General features: G+C 39.7%; 1 protein-coding gene across 4 annotated transcripts in view; it reads left to right on the top strand.

The window, feature by feature from the left end:
* ITGB6 (integrin subunit beta 6) overlaps positions 1-19887 on the top strand; it is a 116055-nt gene that overhangs the window by 69801 nt on the left and 26367 nt on the right. For all 4 annotated transcript variants that reach the window (XR_004319889.1, XR_004319888.1, XM_006176796.3 and 1 more), the window contains 3 exons: positions 11746-11835; positions 18916-19050; positions 19267-19684. Coding sequence is in view for 2 of the 4 variants with exons in the window: in XM_006176796.3 (XP_006176858.1) it covers positions 11746-11835; positions 18916-19050; positions 19267-19684 (643 nt within the window). In the remaining 2 variants the exon portion in view is untranslated. The remainder of the gene's footprint in view (positions 1-11745; positions 11836-18915; positions 19051-19266; positions 19685-19887) is intronic.

Here is a 19887-nt window from a genome sequence, read left to right as displayed (position 1 = left end):
GAATCTTCAAAAAGTAAACAGAAAAATTTTGAAACAGAAGATTCTGTGGCTCTTGAACAGTTTGGAGACATTTTATTCCTTCATTCAGGGGTTGGCATACTTCTTCTATAGCATTGCCAGATTTAGCAGAAATAAGGACATCCAATTAAATTTGAATTTCAAATAAACAACAAATACTTTTTTATGTTTTATATGTTCCATGCAATATTTGGGACACATACTAAAAGCTTTGGAAGAATTACTAAAAAATGGAAAAGAGTAGTGTAGAGCAATGGGAATAATGGAAGAGGAAAGTGTGAGACCTTACTTCTATAGGATCTTCAGGGAAGACCCTTTTCAAGCAGTGAGTAAGAATGAAGTAGCAGCCTGAAGGTTGAAAGTTTTCAAGAGGAGTGTGCAAAGGCCCTGAGGCAACATAGTATTCCATGCTCAGTGTGTTTGAGAAACTGACAAAAGGCCAGTTGGCCTGATGTGAGCTGTGGTAGAAAGGGATGGAGTGGGAAAGGTGAGCTAAAACCAGACCCCTCAGTCTTGAAGGCCAAGGGAAGTAAGCACGGTGCTGTTCACGGGCAGCAGGCATTTGCAAACACCACTTTTGTTGCTGAGTAGAGAATAGATGTCACAGGTGTATGACAGGTTGAGGACACCATATGAATTATGGATGTACAGATTTAAAAACATAACACCTTTATTTACCAAATTGCCAGAGCCCTTCCAGGAAGCATCCTCCTGACAACAAGAACAATATAGACCAACGATTCTATACCAGGCATCCTTCAACCTTGGCACTCATTAGACTCCCCTAGGGAGCTTTCTTAAAAACCCAAGGTCCAGGCCAGAGTCTGATCCAATTAAATCAGTATTTCTGGGGCTGAGACTCAGGCACCAGTGTTTTGGTTTTTTTTTTAAATGAAGCGTAGCTGATTTACAATGTTAGTTTTAGGTATACAGCAAAGTGATTCAGTTATACGTATACATACATGTATATTTTTCTTTTCAGATTCTTTTCCATTATATGTTATTACAAGAAATTGAATATAGTTCCCTGTGCTATACAGTAGGTCCTTGTTATTTATCTATTTTATTTACAATAATCTGTGTCTGTTAGAGACACCAGGCATAAGTGTTTTTTAAAGTCTCCTCTGGTGTCTCCAATTACCCAGGGAGTCTGTAAAAACACAGACTCTGATTTAGGTCTGGGCTGGGCCCTGAGATTTGCATTTTTTTCTTAATTGAGGTATAATTGAGATATAATGTCATATTAGTTTCAGGTGTACAACATCATGATTCAACATTTGTATACACTGTGCAAAATTATCACCAGGAAAAGTCTAGTTATCTGTCACCACACATAGTTACAATTTTTTTCTTGTGATAAGAACTTTTAAGATTCACTTTCTTAGCAACTTTCAAATATGCAGTACAGTATTATTAACTATAATCACCATGCTGTACATTGCATCCCATGACTTACTTATTTTATAACAAGAAGTTTGTACTTTTTGATTCCTTCACCCATTTTGCCCACCCCTCATCTCCCCTCTCCTCTGGTAACCACCAATCTGTTCTCTGAATCTATGAACTTGGATTTCTTGCTTGTTTGTTTGTTTATTTTGTTTTGATTTGATTTGTTTATTTTTAGATTCCATGTATAAGTGAAATCATATGGTATTTGTCTTTCTCTGTCTGATTTATTTGACTTAGTATAATGCCTTCAAGATCCATCTGTGTTCTTACAAATGGCAAGACTCCGTTCTTTTTTACCCCTGAATACTATTCCATTGTGTGTGTGTGTGTGTGTGTGTGTGTGTGTGTGTGTGTGTGTGTGTATAAATATAAAATATCTTCTTTATCCATCCATTCATTGATGGGCACTTAGGTTGCGTCCAAATCTTTGCTATTGTAAATAACGCTCCAGTGAACATGGAGGTGCATGTATCGTTTTGAATTAGTGTTTTCATTTTCTTCGGATAAATACCCAGAAGTCGAATTGCTGGATCATATAATAGAAATAAAACCATGCATATTTGGTCAATCAATCTGTGATAAAGGAGGCAAGACTATACAATGGGAAAAGGACAGTCTCTTCAATAAATGGTGTTGGGAAAACTGGACAGCCGCATGTGAGAGAATGAAACTAGACTACTATCTCCCACCATACACAAAAACTAACTCAAAACGGATTAAAGACTTGAATGTAAGACCTGAAACCATAAAACTCCTGGAAGAAAACACAGGTAGTAAGCTCCCCTTGACATCAGTCTTGGCAGTGATATTTTTGGATCTGACTCCAAAAGCAAAAGTAGCAAAGGGGAAAATACACAAGTGGGACTACACCAAACTAAAAAGCTTCTGCACAGCAAGGGAAACCATTAACAAAATGAAAAAGCAACCAAAGAATAGGAGAAAATATTTGCAAGTCATATACCTGATAAACTTAATATACAAAATATATAAAGAATTCATACAACTCAACAGCAAAAAAAAACCCTCAAACAATCTGATTTTAAAATGGACAGAGGACCTGAATAAACATTCTTCCAAATAAGACACACAGATGGCCAACAGACACATGAAAAGATGTCGACATCACTAATTATCACGGAAATGCAAATCTAAACAACAACGAGCTATTATCTCATACCTGTTAGAAACAGCTATCATCAAAAAGACAAGAAATAACAAGTGTTGGCAAGAATGTGGAGAAAAGGGAATCCTCTGTACTGTTGGTGAGAATGTAAACTGGTACAGCCACTATGGAAAAGGGTATGGAGTCTTCTCAAGAAATCAAAAATAAAATTTTACATTTCTCACAAGCTTCCAGATGACGCTGATGCTACTGGTCCACCCACCACACTTCAAGTAACGAGAGCCATTACCTCTTTAGTAGTCCTCAGCCATACACCTGCTTTCTATTTTCTGGTTCCCTTCCTTGTGTTCCTACTAGTCATCCTTCAAAGTTTCATTACCTGCCATTTGGCCTGCAGAGCACAAAGGCTAGTAGCTACTGAGCCCAACAACTCTTCTCATTTAAAAAGAAGCTTTCCAAAGCTTTGGGACTTGCATTCGCCAGCACAGGTCTGCAATTCCTCTAAAAAGGCAGGATAATTTTATTAAGAGAAGATCTGAAGTATCGTTGGGAACAAATTCTCAGGGTAGCCCCTTTATTCCCTCAGTCTCCATTCTCCAGTGCCTCTCAGTGCACATGTTTGTCTCAGAACAGCCACGCACGGTGGGCCCATTCGTCTCCCCTTATCACTCCATGACTGCCGAGCACTGTGTGCTACAGCTTCTAGGCTGACAAGATAATTACATTCCAGGGTAGACAGGAGAGAGCCAGGGAGTGCTCAAAAGTTCCGAAGCCGACTACCTAGTCATTGCTGGTGCAGACTTCAAGATCAAGCACCTGATCTAATTAGCATACTCCCATCGCTGCCTGCCTGCCTGTGGAATGCTGACAATGAAAAGCCTGAAGGCAAAGCAGATATCCTGCAACCCAGAGACAGACATTCATGCTACTTTGTGCCAGAAACAATTACATATTCTTTTTGGAATCTTGGGTGTCCTAGTAACACAGCCAAGCCCAGGGGTAAACTTTTGCATAATACTGGGAGCCCTGCATTCACCAATAATGAACTTCAGAAGCATCGGAATAAAACCTCACAAGAATGAAAGACCTCACGGGAAGAAAGCCTTCTGATTGCCTTCAGAAGGACGTAAGTCAGCCAATGCAGCCAGCCCCTAACTCTGGAAGAAGCACACGGCCTGACAAAAGAGAGCCTTCACCAGCAAAGAGCTGTTTTCCTTTGACCAGATAAATAGTGCAATACATTCCCTCAGGAAAAAAACAAAAACAAAAAAACTGGTTTTTGCCTCTATGGTTTCTCTACTTCCTACGTTTGTTTCAAGATGTAGCTTTTCAATTTGAAAGTGATTACAGCCACTATGCTTTCTCTTCCTTTCTTTTTCCTTTGCTTTGGGTGGGAAAGCGTTCTTTAATCTCTAAGCCCCTGTATATAAGTACAAGGCATTACTATCTTAACTTTCTAATGAGATTCCCCTTTGATGGCTGGTGGCACTTCCACAGCGAGCAGATGGAGCAGACTGAGCACTAGCTTTAAAGTCAAGACCTGTTTCTACCACTTATTAGCTCTGTGACTGGGCAAGGTACTCAGTTCTCCAGCAAAAACCACAGCTTAAAATATTTAGAGGTTAAAGAAATCAAAAGAACCCAAGCAGAATCTAATGGGTTGAATTGCGTCTCTCCCCACAAAAGATATGTTAAAATCCTAACACCTAGTACCTCACAACATGACCTTTGGAAATAGGGCCTTGCAGATGTAATTAGTGAGGTCATACTTGAGCAGGGCAGACCCTTAATCCAATAGGACCAGTGTTCTAAGAAGAGACGCAGAAACAGACACAGTAGGGAGAACACCACAGGACCATGGAGGCAGAGATGAGAGCAATGTGTCTGTAAGCCAAGGAAAGCTAAGGGTTGCTGGCTGTCACCAGAAGCTAGAAAGAGGCAAAGACAGATTCTCCCCTACAGGTTTCAGAGGGAGCAGGAGACACCTTGCTCTCAGACTTCTGGCCTCCAGAACTGTGAGACAATAAATTTCTATTGTTTGAAGCCGCCCAGGGGGTGGTACTCAGTTACAGCAGCCCTAGGAACGAATACATCCAGGTACCTTAGGCTGACTCCTTAACCTCTCTTGGGCTCACCAGCGATGTCACCAGACCAGGATAGCCATTACCAGGCACCCACTGTCAGTGGCCTGGCTAAGATTCTAACCCCAGGGCAGAGCATGGCAGGTGGGTCCAGCTCTACCACTTCCTGGCTGGATGACCTCGGACAAGTTAGCTCAACAATCTGGGCCTTAGTATCTTGGCATAATAATGGATATTACTGTGGATAATAATAGTACGTTAAATAATAGAGTGTCTGTGGAGAATGAAAGCAATGGCGCCACTGGGCAGGAATGCCAGCTCCTTGTCTACAGTACGGGCTCCTCACAGCATAACAAGTGAGCCATGAGGAACGGAGGAGACAAAGAGCAATGTGATCCCCTCCCCAGCATGCCTGCCACTTCCCTGAGGCTGCCCCGGAGTTCCCACCACAATAGATGCTCCAGGAGCCTGGGGTTTCTGAGAAAGCAAGGGTCAAAAAGAAGGAGGTACTTAGGATGTCAGGGGGCTTGTGAGAGCCTCCCCATCTTGTTGTGGGGGCCTCTGAATTGCTCACTGCCACTCAGGAGGACTTGGTCCTGGGACCAGCTCCTGAGGAAAGGGAGAGACTAAGAAGGAGGCAGGTTGCACTGTGAGCACCAGGGAGTTTGCCCAGCGTACACCTCTCTTGGATCCCCCCAAACCCCATAGAAGGAATCCAGGTAGGAACTGAGTACACCTTGTGGCCAAACACCAGAGAGATCCTAGACCATTTCAGAATTACCTGCACTTCGATGTAGGTAACATCTTGATTACCAAGGAGCATCCCTTGAGGACAGCGAGAATGAATGCCTCCCTGTGCATTCGCTCGTCTCAGAACAGCCACACGCTGTGCATTCGTTCTGTTGTTTTGAGATATACCTAAGCATGAAATTGCTAGGTCGGGGCGTGCACACAGGGCACTGCCAGTTTTCCCAAGTAGTTGTACTAATTCAGACTCCCGCTGGAAGTGTGTGAGGGGGTTGTCGGTTTTTTCAATTCTAGCCATTGTAGTGGGTGCACACTGGCATCTCACTGTGGTTTTAATTTCTATTTCTCTAATGATTAATGATGTTGTATACTTTTCACATACTCTTTTGCCACTTCCATATCCATTTTTGTCAAGATGTCTTTTCCTTGTTGATATGTAGGAGTTGTTTGGACAATCAGGTGCCAAATCAGATGTATGTGTTACAGATATTTTCTCCCACTCATTCGGCTCTTCTCACTCTCTTAAAGGCATCTTTTCAGAACAGAAATTCTTAATTTTATCTATCAGTCTTTTCCTTTGTAGGTAGTGCTTTGGTGTCCTACCTAAGTCACTTTTGTTACCCCTAAGGCAACGAAGATATCTCCCCTGACTTCTATAGTGATAAAAGTCAAAGTAGTGGGTAGGCTGTTAGAGGAGGAGCAATGACTGGGAGGCAGTAGAAGGGAGGATTCTAGGAGGCTGATTATGTTCTATTTCTTCATCTTGGTTACACTTGCTTGTTTACTATTTAAATATTTAATGAACTGTATACTTAATCCTCGTGCATTGTGCATATGTGTTATACTGTCCTTAAAGCTGAGAGAGAGAATGAGAGAAAAAGAGAGAGAGAATGCACAAACAGGAGCCACTAAGAAATACAAGATAATGATCAAAAAATACTGTGAAAGATTAGAGAAAATATTTAGGAACAGATTGTATAAGATCATAGGTTCTCAATCTATACAAGCCAAGATTTTAATAAATGCATTTTAGCAAAGAGACATTTAGTAAGTATACTATTTTTTTTTGGTACAATATTTATTTATTTATTTTTAACATTTTTTTTTAAGAGTTATAGTCATTTTACAATGTTGTGTCAAATTCCAGAGTAGAGCACAATTTTTCAGTTATACATGAACATACATATATTCATTGTCACATTTTTTTTCGCTGTGAGCTACCACAAAATCTTGTATATATTTCCCTGTGCTATACAGTATAATCTTGTTTATCTATTCTACATTTTGAAATCCCAGTCTGTCCCTTCTCACCCCCTGCCCCCTTGGCAACAACAGGCTAGTATTCTATGTCTATGAGTCTGTTTCTGTTTTGTATTTATGTTTTGTTTTTTTTTTAGATTTCACATATGAGTGATCTCATATGGTATTTTTTTTTTCTGTTTCTGGCTTACTTCACTTAGAATGACATTCTCCAGGAACATCCATGTTGCTGCAAATGGTGTTATGTTGTCGGTTTTTATGGCTGAATAGTATTTCATTGTATAAATATACCACATCTTCTTTATCCGCTCATCTGTTGGTGGACATTTAGGCTGTTTCCATGTCTTGGCTGTTGTAAATAGTGCTGCTATGAACTCTGGGGTGCAGGTGTATTTTTGAAGTAGGGTTCCTTCTGGATATATGCCTAGGAGCAGGATTACTGGGTCATATGGTAAATCTATTCGTAGTCTTTTGAGGAATCTCCATACTGTTTTCCACAATGGCTGCACCAAACTGCATTCCCACCAGTGTAGGAGGGTTCCCTTTTCTCCACAGCCTCTCCAGCATTTGTCATTTGTGGACTTTTGAATGATGGCCATTCTGACTGGTGTGAGGTGATACCTCATTGTAGTTTTGATTTGCATTTCTCTGATAATTAGTGATACTGAGCATTTTTTCATGTGCTTATTGATCACTTGTATTTCTTCCTTGAAGAATTGCTTGTTTAGGTCTTTAGTACATATAGTTGAAGAACAAGAGCAGTGATGTTGGCTAATAGCATCAGACTGAAAATAGAAGTGCTGAGCATTAAACCCCTCTGTATTCATGAGGCTCCACAGAAAGAGTTAAGCAAACACAGAGCCTAAAGAGAAGCAGTAGGTTACTCTAAATATTTGGTTTTATCTATTCTTAATTAAAATGCTACTAGCAGACATACGGCAAGTCAATTTCTGATTTCCCACCCTCTGATGAGGACAATGGGTGGTGTGGTCTGTGAGGAGTCCATGAGAATACAGCAGAAATGTCACAAGAGTAGGACATAAGGGTCCAGGAGAGTCACCATCCAAGGCAAAAACCCAATCATGATGCCCAGCCAGGAGTCAGCTAATAACACACCGTATCACAGGACATAGCCAGGCTCTGAATCTGAAGGTGACCCAAGTGCAGTCACAGCAGGAATGAAGGTCACATCAGTAGCCACCTCTTCTGTGTGTGAGAATAGCAAGATAGCACCAAAGGCAGCCGAGGGTCTGCCAAGGTCCTTAGCCTGAGTCTCTCTGAAGAGAAAACCAACCAACAGCCTAGCTGGGGTGGCAGGTGTGTGTCTGTGGTTCCTCTGCCCACAGCCAAGCAGGACTGCACATCTGATGGCTGGTTCTGGCAGCCAGAAACCCCGAGGCCCCGAATTTAGAGATACACTTGGAGACGAGCCCAGAGTGTGCAGGTGTGAATTCAGGCACTTTCCTCTAAAGCCGTTGATGCCTGCCCACTAAATGACCCCCCTCCCCATTTCTTATTCTCTACCCTGGACAAACAAGAGACTTCCAGGGAGCAAATGCAGACTGCTGGACAAATAAGAAATCTTTTTTTGAGATTGGGGCAGAGTGAACAAAAAAATAGGGCTTGATGGCTATTTACAATAGTCAAGACATGGAAGCAACCCTAAATGTCCATTGACAGATGATTGGATAAAGAAAAAGTGATATACATATACAATGGAATATTACTAGACCATAAAAAGGAATGAAATAAAGCCATGTGCAGCAACGTGGATGGACCTAGAGATTATCATATTAAGTGAAGTCCAACAGAGAAACATAAATATCCTATAATTTCACTATATGTGGAATCTAAAAAAATGACGCAAATGAACTTATTTACAAACCAGAAACCGACTCACAGACATAGAAAACAAACTTATGGCTACCAAAGGGAGGGGGTTGGGAAGGGATAAATTAGGAGTTTGGGATTTGCAGATACTAACTACTATATACAAAATAAATAAACAAAAAGGTCCTACTGTATAGCACCAGGAACTATATTCAACAGCTTATAATAACCAATAATAACTAAGAAAAAAATACATATATAACTGAATCACTGTACTGCACACCAGAAACTAACACAACAGTGTAAATCAACTATTCTTCAATTAAAAAAAAAATAGGGCTTGATGAAAGAAGTTTAAAAAAAAAACCAAGGCAAGCAGAAAAAGCCAACCTTGCAAACATGAGTGAGAAAAGCAACCTCAGGAACTCCTGGGTGGCATGGTGGGGAGGAAGGGAGAAAATCCATAATTAGGATAATCCATGGACAGATAACAGGGAATCAAGCGCAAGAAATTCAAGCCCGAGCACAGGAGTTTACATTTCTAAGCAGCTCATGCAACATCGCGTTTTCAGAGTTCACCATTGCTAATAGCCAAGATTTCTCTTTTACAGTCACACTGCTATAATTTATCACATCCAGGCATGCAAAATCATACTTTTTCTAACATTAAACATGTTTAACCAGGACAATTTATAATAGCACTTTAGGGCTTTAATGAAAGAAAGGCATTTGACATATGATATTTACAGTAATCATAATACTGCAAGATTTAAAGTATAATTTTTTACAGTGTTAGATCAGGACGCCAAATTGTCCATGTTTTCAGTCAGTTATTTGCAATGCTTTGGGGGCGAATCAGCATCCAGAAATTAATTAATAGTCTTCGTCTCCACAATGATCAGTGCTATCCCTGGGTACTGCTGCTGGCTGCCAGCTCCTTTATACCCTCGCTCTAGTGGCAATCAGCAAATGTGATTAATGTTAAACCACTTGTCCTAATAGCCAAATGCCAAATGTCATACCACATTCAGGATCGTAATTATGCTTTAGGAAGTAGATGGATTTGGCTTTGTTAACCAAGAATTAACCCAAAATCTGGAGGCCACTTGAACTACTGCTTCTGGCAAATGCCCGTTATATCTCGGCCTTGAGGGTACCAGGACATTTTTCAAGGATAGCAGTTTCATGCAAAGCTAAGGGCCATGAAATTCTTTCTCAAAAGCATCTAAACCTTTCTTTGTCAAGCACTAAACGTTCCCTCCGCCTTCTCTTCTGGGACCAGTTGAATTTACACACATTCCAGCTCCACTGAGTGAAATTCAAGTTCCCATTTAGGTATTTGCTGTTAACCACAGGTCTCATGCTTCATGGCCCTTTTGACATGTGTTTATTTGAAAAAGTAAGTCAATGAACCGGTGCCTTCCTTGTGTTTGACAAGTTCTACCTGACTCAGGGAAACAGAGGGGGACCCACCTTCAACAGTGATGGGGGACAAGGCACACAGTAATGGGAGGAATGCTACCCAAATTACTACCCACAGCCCCTTCGATAATAAAAGACAGTGTCAAGGCAAACAGACAAGTGACCCTTTTTTAAGAGCTCAGATGTGCGTCAACTTCAAAATTACACACAATCATGACAGTGAAACATTACAAGTAGAACTTCACAAAGCCCACAAATTAAAACCAAAGTCCATTTTTCCATATAAGAGGTGTAGAAGGTTTGGAGTTAGCCCAGGTGCCCACTTCTAACAAGTGCCCAGGACCACCCAGAGCATGTTGGTGTTCCAACATCACCCTGGCTTCATTTGTTCCTCTCTTTGGTTCCCCTTGTCCTGACTGACTGGCTTAGTGTCATGATTATAATTAATTCTAATTTAGTTTTGTGCATTTCTAAACTACTTCCATCTTCTTTGGAATAAGATGGGATATCATTATGTTTGAACTATAGGAGATACCCTAAATTCTTCACTCAAGGCTTACTTCTCTTTCTTTTATCTACAATTGTAATAAATTCAGTCATCTGATTTCACAACACACAGCAACTTAGACGAGCAAAACAAGTGATTGTCTCCTCCTGATGTAGCACAGCACATGAAGCCTGCTTAATAGATGTTGCTGAATGCAAAAAGAAATGAATACATGAGTGAACTGATAGGCAAATGACACCTTACAGCTTAACAAGGAAGATAGAAACTATTTTAAAAACAAATAAAACAAAAGCATAGCAGTTGGGGTTCATTTGGTATGGGTGTGATCTATCTGTAGATTTTAGAAGATTTGATGAGTATAGAGTTATAGTTAATATTGGTAAGTGTGACTACTTCAAAAAATAAGTCGTTATGCTTGAATGTCTTTATTTAAGAAGACAAGAATGTGTGTGTACTATACACTTTAGAAGAGTTCTTGTTTGCAAATAAAGTTTTAAAACATAAAACTTAAGGAAGGGCTAATTTTCAGCTGTCTAGAAAATTGCCTTCTTTGCAATGCTTCACTCCTTGGCCATGTTTGATACCTGAAGGGATGGACTAATACTGTGAGTTCTTCTCTGATGGGAACAACATCTCAGGGGAAGGAGTGCAGGGGGAGAATGCAGATGGTTCAGAACTAGGCTCTGATTCAGTCAATTGTAATGAGTGGGGAGTGATTCCAATCAACGCCAGTACCATGCTGACATTCCTAAAAGAGTAGTCATTACCACTAGGAAAAGGGGAGTTAACAGCAAGCATCCAAACAATTCACTCCTTTGCTTCACCAAGCAAGTGACTGACAATTAAGATCTCTGGACTGAATGACTTGTAGGGTGACCTGATGACAGTTAGGGACTCTCATGCACCAAACCTTGGTTTCTGCAATGCCACAAAAGATAAAAGACCGTTCCTAGTGGTATGCTCAGAACTTTTGGACAAAGGATGTTCCATGACTGGAAGATATTATCTAAGTGTTATTTCTATTTGAGACTTGACTCCAGTCGTGATATAAATGACAGCCCTAGACTAAGGCAACCACAGACACTAGATTTCTCCAGCGGTGACTCTGACCATTTCATTTCCCACTTGAGTGCAGGAAGCAGCACAAGGCCGAGCTACAATTTCAGGAGAAACACCCATTTATTATGAGGAGCCTGTTTCTCCTGGCCAGTTAAACAGAGGCCATCTCATCCAGCAGGTTGAACCCCACATTTAATGCTTCTCAATTACAAGTGAGCAAAGATTGACTTACTCTCATTTGTTTACAGAATTATGCAAAACTCATTCCTGGAGCTACAGTAGGAGTACTTCAGAAGGACTCAGGAAACATTCTCCAGCTGATCATCTCGGCTTATGAAGTATGGTATTTTACAGTTGACTTTTTTTTTTTTTTTTTGTATTTTTTGGTATTTAAAAACTAAGATATGTTTTAGGCAATTAAATGTGCTCCTCTTTTTTTTTTTTTTTTTTTTTTGGTAGAGGCAGTGCTTATCCAAAGAAAATCTCTCTGCATTAATGTAGCCAAAACATAAATTTCGTTCACTTTATTTGCAGATATTCTTCCTGGAAGGTGGGGCAGAAGGTAGAAAAATCATAAACCTGATCATAAAGTTGAGGTTGTTTTGAACAGCAATAACTAACAGCAGTGCTGTCACCTGCAAAATTTTAATTCTACTGAAAAGGCTTCATGAGTCATACAATTAAGCTCCACACCTCTCTGCCTGAAAAAAAGTGGTTTAAATTGCCAATGAGTAACAGAGCTGTGAGAACTAACTCCACAGGCTTAATGAGACTACATCATACCTCAAGGGAAAAACACCAAAGCACACCAGGAACACTTTGTAGAGTCTCTGCTTTGGGAACCAGGGAAATTTTCCATTAGTTTTATGTTTTTTGTTTTTTTTTTTTTGGCCTGACTTTGTAAATTAGTGCCTGAGGAGAGAATTTTTCTTTAAGATACATACCTACTGGGTTGCTACGTTTTCTTTATTTTCATTTCATAACTCAATCAACGGTTGATAGTTGCCAACTTTAAAAAAACATTTGGTTCCTAAATATCATTATCACCCCCCCCCACTTTGCTTTTACTTAAAAAGAAAAGAGTACCCACACACCTACACACACATACACACAAAGATGAAGATGAAGCTCTAATTAGGACAGGAATGAACAAATAAATTTTTAAAAAGCAATAAAGCTCTAATAGTTGCTCTAAACAGCAGTTACATAATAAGTGAATGAAATTCTAATTTTTGATGTTTTAAAATTACAAATAAATGACCATATGCACTATATGCCGGTACTTAGTATAAACTGAAGCAGTGTTCCTTGACATTTCAGAATCTTCTGGGAGGCTTTTTAAAAATATGTGTGTCCAGATTCCTCTTACAGATGTCTTAGGAGAACTTTAAGGCAAGGAAGAGCTACATATTTTGCAAAAACCTCCCCAGTGATTTTGACATCACCCCACCAATTCTGAAACTCACCTTAACAGCCAAAAGCAAGTTATTTTTGCTCAAATACATTTCCTCAAATAATAAAATACAGGTGATCCATTAAAATTATAGGATGAGGGTTTCTTTCACTCACATCTTCAGAAACTTCAGTTTTCTTAGCTTACATCAAAAATTAATCACCACACTATTTCATGCTTGAAATTTGTCCAGACAGGAAAGCTTGTCAACAAAATACTATAAAAACCTTCCTCCCTCTTATGCAGTAAAATTTTAGTGTGTAGAATCAAGTAAAATCACATGGCAAATCTTCACTGAATTAGAACACACTCAATTTTCTTTAACTCCGTACTGTCAAAAGTGCTGGCCACTAACATCTTCAAAGGAATTAAGCAAATTACAAAACAGTGAATTGTCAAAAATAATGCCGCTTCCTGTCTGACCAGCCCTGTTTGTGCCCCCACTTGTTCTTTCAGAGTTTACCTCTCACTTTATGGCCCCAAATCACTCATATAATTTACAGAGTAGTTGAAATCAAGGCATCAAACATTTGAAGTGAATCTTGTGTCTTTATTTTACTGTCTCAAAAATATGAAATGTTTATTCTCCTTTTATCAAAGGAGTTATTGAAACTCTGTGATTCACTGGGTGAGATATGCAACAGATCTTGGAACTAGTTCAAATTAGTTTTCTATTCTGTTATTTTTAAATGTATCCTCAAAGGACTTTGAAATATCCATAGACTGGATATTTTTATATAAATATAAAAATAAATATATATATATATACATATATATATATAAGTATATATAAATAAAAAGAGAGAAGGAAAGAGACTATATTGAGAGAAAATATAAAATGCTTCTGACTTACAGTGGGGCAGAGGCAAAGAATTTGTGTTTATAATTAGTGACTACAAACTTCAGCTCAGTATTTTACAGTGCCATATTGACATTTAAAAAAAAGTTAAATACTGGAAGTGTGTTTATCTGGACATCAGTCACTAATTTCCTTCCTTCCTTAACCATATAATAAAAGTTGCTGAAATATCAGTGCTCCCAAGGGTAAGCTCTTCTACTAACATTTACGCTCCAGAAGGGAAGTGACTTATTTTGTTTTGTTTTGCCTGGTTCATTGTAGATGCTCAATAAATGAATGAATGATATGATGAAATATACAAACAAACAGTGATGTCCTTTTCATTCACATTAAAATATTTCTGGTGAAATTTGCAATATGATATTCTAATTATATCGATGCTGAGATTTCCTTCATTCGGGTTAGATTATGTCATGCACTACTCCTAATTGCTGTCATCTATAGCCTTTCAGGTCATATCCCTCTTTTCTCATTTAGTTCACTGTGACACTGACTCCAATACCGCTCCTGTCTTAATTCTGGATGATTTCAGCCTAAGTGTGTGTGTGTGTGTGTGTGTGTGTGTGTGTGTGTGTGTGTGTGTATCCTTCCCATATCCTAGCCTCTCTCAGTTTCTTGAACTCTGCTTCTAAAATGATCTTGTTCCCTTCCCATTTAATTACCTTCTCATACCTTCACTCTCTTGTCATACCTTAAACCTTATCATTGCCAATAAACTCCTTCATAATCTCAATTGTGTGCAATCCATTCTCTGATCACCACTTCCAATTTTTTCAGCTCACTCCTACTAGTTCCTCTAATATTTCTTCCAACTCATTAAGATCTCCAATTAATTGACCCTACCCCCTCTTTACAGCTCCTCATCCCCTTGATGACCTCTCTCACCTGGACCCCCCAGCTTACATTCAATCATTGTGATCACTCCTTAGACACACTCTCAACTCCCCTTCACCTTATCAGTCCTTTGAGGTTGTTGGCCAACTGTGGTTCTGTTAAAATTCAACTGTCCACTCACTCTGCAAAGCTGAATGGGAATGGGAAAAACATACAATTATGCTACCTGCTCTCACTTTAAATTCATGATCATGGACCTCAAGCAGACCCTTGGTGCTGCCCAGCAACCATATTATATTTCTCTAGCAGACATTCAAGTGGAGCTATCTAGGAGTTGGTTGATATGTTAGGTGGCAATTCAGGAGAATAACCTGGATTCTCCCAAACATACTTTGCCAATAGTTTTTTGCTTCTCGACTGATGGTAATTCCATCCTTCATTTGCTTGGCCAAAAAGCTTGGAATGATCCTTGACTCTCCTTTTTCTCTTACACTGTACATTTAGTCCATCAGAAAATTTTATTGGCTGTGTTCTCAAATTTATTTAGAATTTGATCTAGTCACTGCCTCCAGTGTCCTCATCTTAGTTGGAGCCACCATCTTCATTCACTGAATTATTGAAAAAGCCTCCTAAGTGCTGTTTTTCCTATGTTCTGTATTCAACAAAACAGCTAGAATTTTCTTTTAAAATATTGTCAACTCCTATCACTCTTGTATTCAACAAAACAGCTAGAATTTTCTTTTAAAATATTGTCAACTCCTATCACTCTTTTGTAAATAGTCCTAGTTTTTTTCTCAATTTATGTAGAGTAAAAACCGAATTCTTTTTTTTAATTGAAGTATAGTTGATTTACAATATTGTGCTAGTTTCAGGTGTAAGCAAAGTGATTGAGATATACGTATATATACATTTTCAGATTCTTTTCCATCATAGGATAGTACGTGATATTGAATATAGTTCCCTGTGTTATACAATAAATCCTTGTTGCTTATCTATTTAATACATATTAGTGTGTATCTGTTAATCCCATGCTTGTAATTTATCCCTCCCCCCCTTCCCCTTTGGTAACCAAGTGTTTTATATGTCTGAGTCTATTCCTGTTTTTGTAAATAAGTTCCTTTGCATTATTTTTTTAGATTCCACATATAAGCGATTTCACGTATTTGTCTTTCTCTGTCTGACTTCAGTCAGTATGATCATTTCTAGATTCATCCATGTTGACACAAGTGGCATTATTTTAGGCTTTTTTAGGCTGAGTAGTATATATATACACACACACACCCCACGTCTTCTTTATCCAATCATCTGTCGATGGACATTTAGGTTGCTCCCATGTCTTGGCTGTTGTAAATAGTGTTTCTATGTACATTGGGGTGCATATATATTTTCAAATTAGTTTTCATCTTTTCTGGATATGTGCCCAAGAGTAGGATTGTTGGATTATATGGTAAGTCTATTTTTAGTTTTTTAAGGAACCTCCGTACTGTCCTCCATAGTGGCTGCAGCACTTTACATTCTCACCAACAGTGTAGGAGGGTTCCCTTTTCTCCACACTCTCTCCAGCACTTGTTATTTGTAAGCTTTTTGATGATAAAAGCCAAATTCTTTACAATGGCCTACTGGGACCCTACCAGATCTGTTCCCCTCCAGCCTGTTACCTCTGACTTCACCCCTGTTACTCTCCTCTAACACTCTCTGCTTCAGTACAGCAACCCTGCCCTCCTCACTGTTCTGTTCCCAGAAAATGCCAGCCAGACATGGTCCTGCCCTAGGGCTACACTCTTTTCACACAAACCAGCATGGCTAATTTCCCCTCACTTTCTTGAAATGTCACCTTCTTAATGAATCCCACTCTACTTTTTAAGAATTGCAGCCTGTACCCCCTGCCCACAATCTCTTAATCTTCATTATTTCACCTTAACTTTTTTCCATAGCATTCATCACCTTCTGGGTGCTATGTAATTTTCATATTTATTATGTGGTTTCCTCTCTGTGTTCCCACACTGGATTGTAAACTCAGTCAAGGGCTCAGCCATTTTAGTGGTTTTTGCTTCCCAAGCACCAAGAACAGTGTCTGGTACAAAATGGACACCCAGGAAGTATTTTCTGAATGAATAAACTGATAATGTAACTACTTGCAATAAAACAGTTTTAAAGAGTAAATTCTAATGCTAAATTGGCAGAATTTGAAATCATAAGACATGTTGGGCATCATCTTCAGGACTGAGAAATGACACTTCCATCTCTGATGAAGACCACATTCTGAAAAGTGGATCTGTGTCCATCTACGGAAGAAGGGCAAATTAAAAGGCAGGGAAGAGAAGTGACTTAGAGTTTACAGTCAGCAACTTAGAAGTAGGAGGAAGGCAGGGTCATCTTACCATGCAGTTGACAAAATCATACTTCAGGAAAATGAGAAGCTGAATATGCCTTTAAAATTCTATTAAGGAAATGGGTATAGGGACTTAAATCCTTTTAGATGAAGTGTAACTTAATTCTTAATATTTTACAGTTTGTTTTTATTCTGTTTTTTAAAAAGTAATTTGGTTTTGTCCCCCAAATACAGACTTTTCTTTGCTAAAAGAAAGAGGAGTAAAGAAAGTCTGAAGAATAACATTAGCTTTCGCCCAGACAGACAGCTCTTCCTCTTTCCTTAACATTCTTCCTCCTGGAAAACATTGCCTTCACCTCCCCCTCTGCCACACCCCACGTGCCCCCAGACCAAGTCTTCCTCTCTTCCACCTTCATTGTGTACACCAGCCCCACCCCCTAGTCCCTGATCCTCACGCCTCGGGCCAGGGAGAATGCAGCAACACACCTGTTCCTTGATTCATCTTCCTACCCCCACTTCTAGCCTATCCTGCACAAGCCTTCCAGACCACCTTCCCGCAGCTGTGTTTTCTAGTCAATTGGGCACCTGCTTAAAAGCTTCAGGAAATGTTTCCCACAGGTCTGAACTCATCTCTGCCAGCCTCAGGGCTCTTTGTTGCCTTGTGTCTCTCAGGACAGTAGGGCTGCAGGCTTGGTCTGAGCCCCTCTTATCTCCACTCTATACCACTCCTGGCACTGGGCTTTCTCTCTGCTAGTCCCCTCTCCGAAAATACCACTGCCATTCACTCCACACATCTCAATCCAAACCAGCCCCTAAGGACTGTCTTCTAATACTTCTACCTTCACTGACCGCCCTCTTTTCTGAACTCTCTCAAACCCTTATGTATTACACTTTTTTTTTCTAATTTAATGGTATATTAACTGACATTGTATGTTAAATGCTTTACTTGGTTCCATCTTGGCTTTTTCCAGGAAGGTGATCAACTTGAGGGCAGAAATCCAGTCTTGTACTCATTCCCCCAGATCTAGCTCTATACTGAATGTATGATAGGGACTCTATAAATTCCAGCATTGATTTCAAGGCACAGTTTCTCCCACATTTTAACATCTCTAAAATTGGGATACATTTTATAATTAATCATGTCTTACTGATGCTTTCAGTAGAGTGAAGTCATAATGTAGATTTCACTGCCTGAACATGTATAAACTTGGCAGTAACTGTGTATGTTATTGGCACTTCAGTTCACTAAGTGCACAGTTGGTATTGTAAGTGTTGAGTATAACTGCCATTTTTAAATATCTTCCAAGTTTGTACTAGGATTCGGTATTGAAATGGAAAGTTATTGTATATGCAGAAATATACCCAAATAGAACAACAGGGAAGCAAATACTGACATCAGTGAAACAGACATTCATTGTTGGAGGAATGACTCAATTCTGAATTCCTTACAAAGCAACAACCAGCTGCTTTATGGGACCCAAAAATGATGGTACTTAAGATACAAATAAAGGAAACTATTATATATTTATTTACTGAGATGCCAGCAAAAGAATTGTCTTTAATGTGCCAAGCAATACAATTCAGGAATGGAGAAGTTTGCCAAACCCTCAGAATGGATAAAATAGTTTTTAAAGCAATGATAGACTGATGGGATTGATTCATATGTTGTGCAAAACAAACCTGAGGTATTCTGTCATAGCTTAATTGTCATAAGATAATGGTGTCTCTTATCATTGATGGCGTCTTAGATTCGATAAAATACGGTGAAGTGTGTGTGTGTATTGCTTGCTTTCCTGCTTGATTGGTGACATGGTGAATTTCTTTTAGACCCAATTTAATTTTATTCATTTGTTGTTTAATGAACATGAATCACAGATTCTTCTTTTCTGGTTCTATTTTTTGGTTGTGACTTCATTCAACTCTTTATGTCTTAACTGAAGGAACTGCGGTCCGAGGTGGAGCTGGAAGTGTTAGGAGACACAGAAGGACTCAACCTGTCATTCACAGCCATCTGCAACAACAGCACCCCCGTTCCACACCAAAAGAAATGCTCTCACATGAAGGTGGGAGACACAGTAAGTAGATGGCCAATAGATCATCTGAAAAAACGTTCAGGTCATCAGTCCAAAGTTACCTTGGTGCACTGAAGTTGGACTTCTTTCAAGAATTTCAAAAGCGATTTTCAAAGATTCTCTAATAGATGCTTTTGGCAAACCTGATCCCCACACAGCTTTGTTTCCTCCTAGGCATTTTGGTGGCTGGAAGAAGATAATTAGTATTTTCTTTTCCAGGCTTCATTCAGCGTGACCGTGAGTATACCAAACTGTGAGAGAAGAAGCAGGAACATTATCATAAAACCCGTGGGGCTGGGGGATGCCCTAGAAATACTTGTCAGTCCAGAATGCAGCTGTGACTGTCAGAAGGAAGTGGAAGTGAACAGCTCCAAATGCAACAGTGGGAATGGCTCCTTCCAGTGTGGGGTGTGTGTCTGCAACCCCGGCCACATGGGTCCTCGCTGCGAGTGCGGGGAGGACACTCTGAGCACAGACTCCTGCAAGGAGGCCCCGGAACATCCCTCGTGCAGCGGAAGAGGTGACTGCTACTGTGGGCAGTGCATCTGCCACTTGTCTCCCTATGGAAACATTTATGGGCCTTACTGCCAGTGTGACAATTTCTCCTGCGTGAGACACAAAGGGCTGCTCTGTGGAGGTAAGCTATGTCCAGATTCACCTTACACTGCGACTGTGCAGGTATCAAGGAGGGCTGTGCATCCTTTGTGCCTTCCACAACTACCTGGGCACAGTAGGTGCTCAATAAATGAGCTGATCAGCTGAGTGGGTTCACCTTTAGACCTAAGGTAACTAATCTTCTCTTGTATTTTTTCTGGCTCTGACATCCCCTAGAGGGGAGAT

This window comes from Camelus ferus, chromosome 5 (genome assembly GCF_009834535.1).
Source record: "Camelus ferus isolate YT-003-E chromosome 5, BCGSAC_Cfer_1.0, whole genome shotgun sequence".
In the NCBI taxonomy this organism is placed as follows: domain Eukaryota; kingdom Metazoa; phylum Chordata; class Mammalia; order Artiodactyla; family Camelidae; genus Camelus; species Camelus ferus.
The sequence above is the reverse complement of the archived record's forward strand: the minus strand, read 5'-3'. Positions and strand labels throughout refer to the sequence as shown.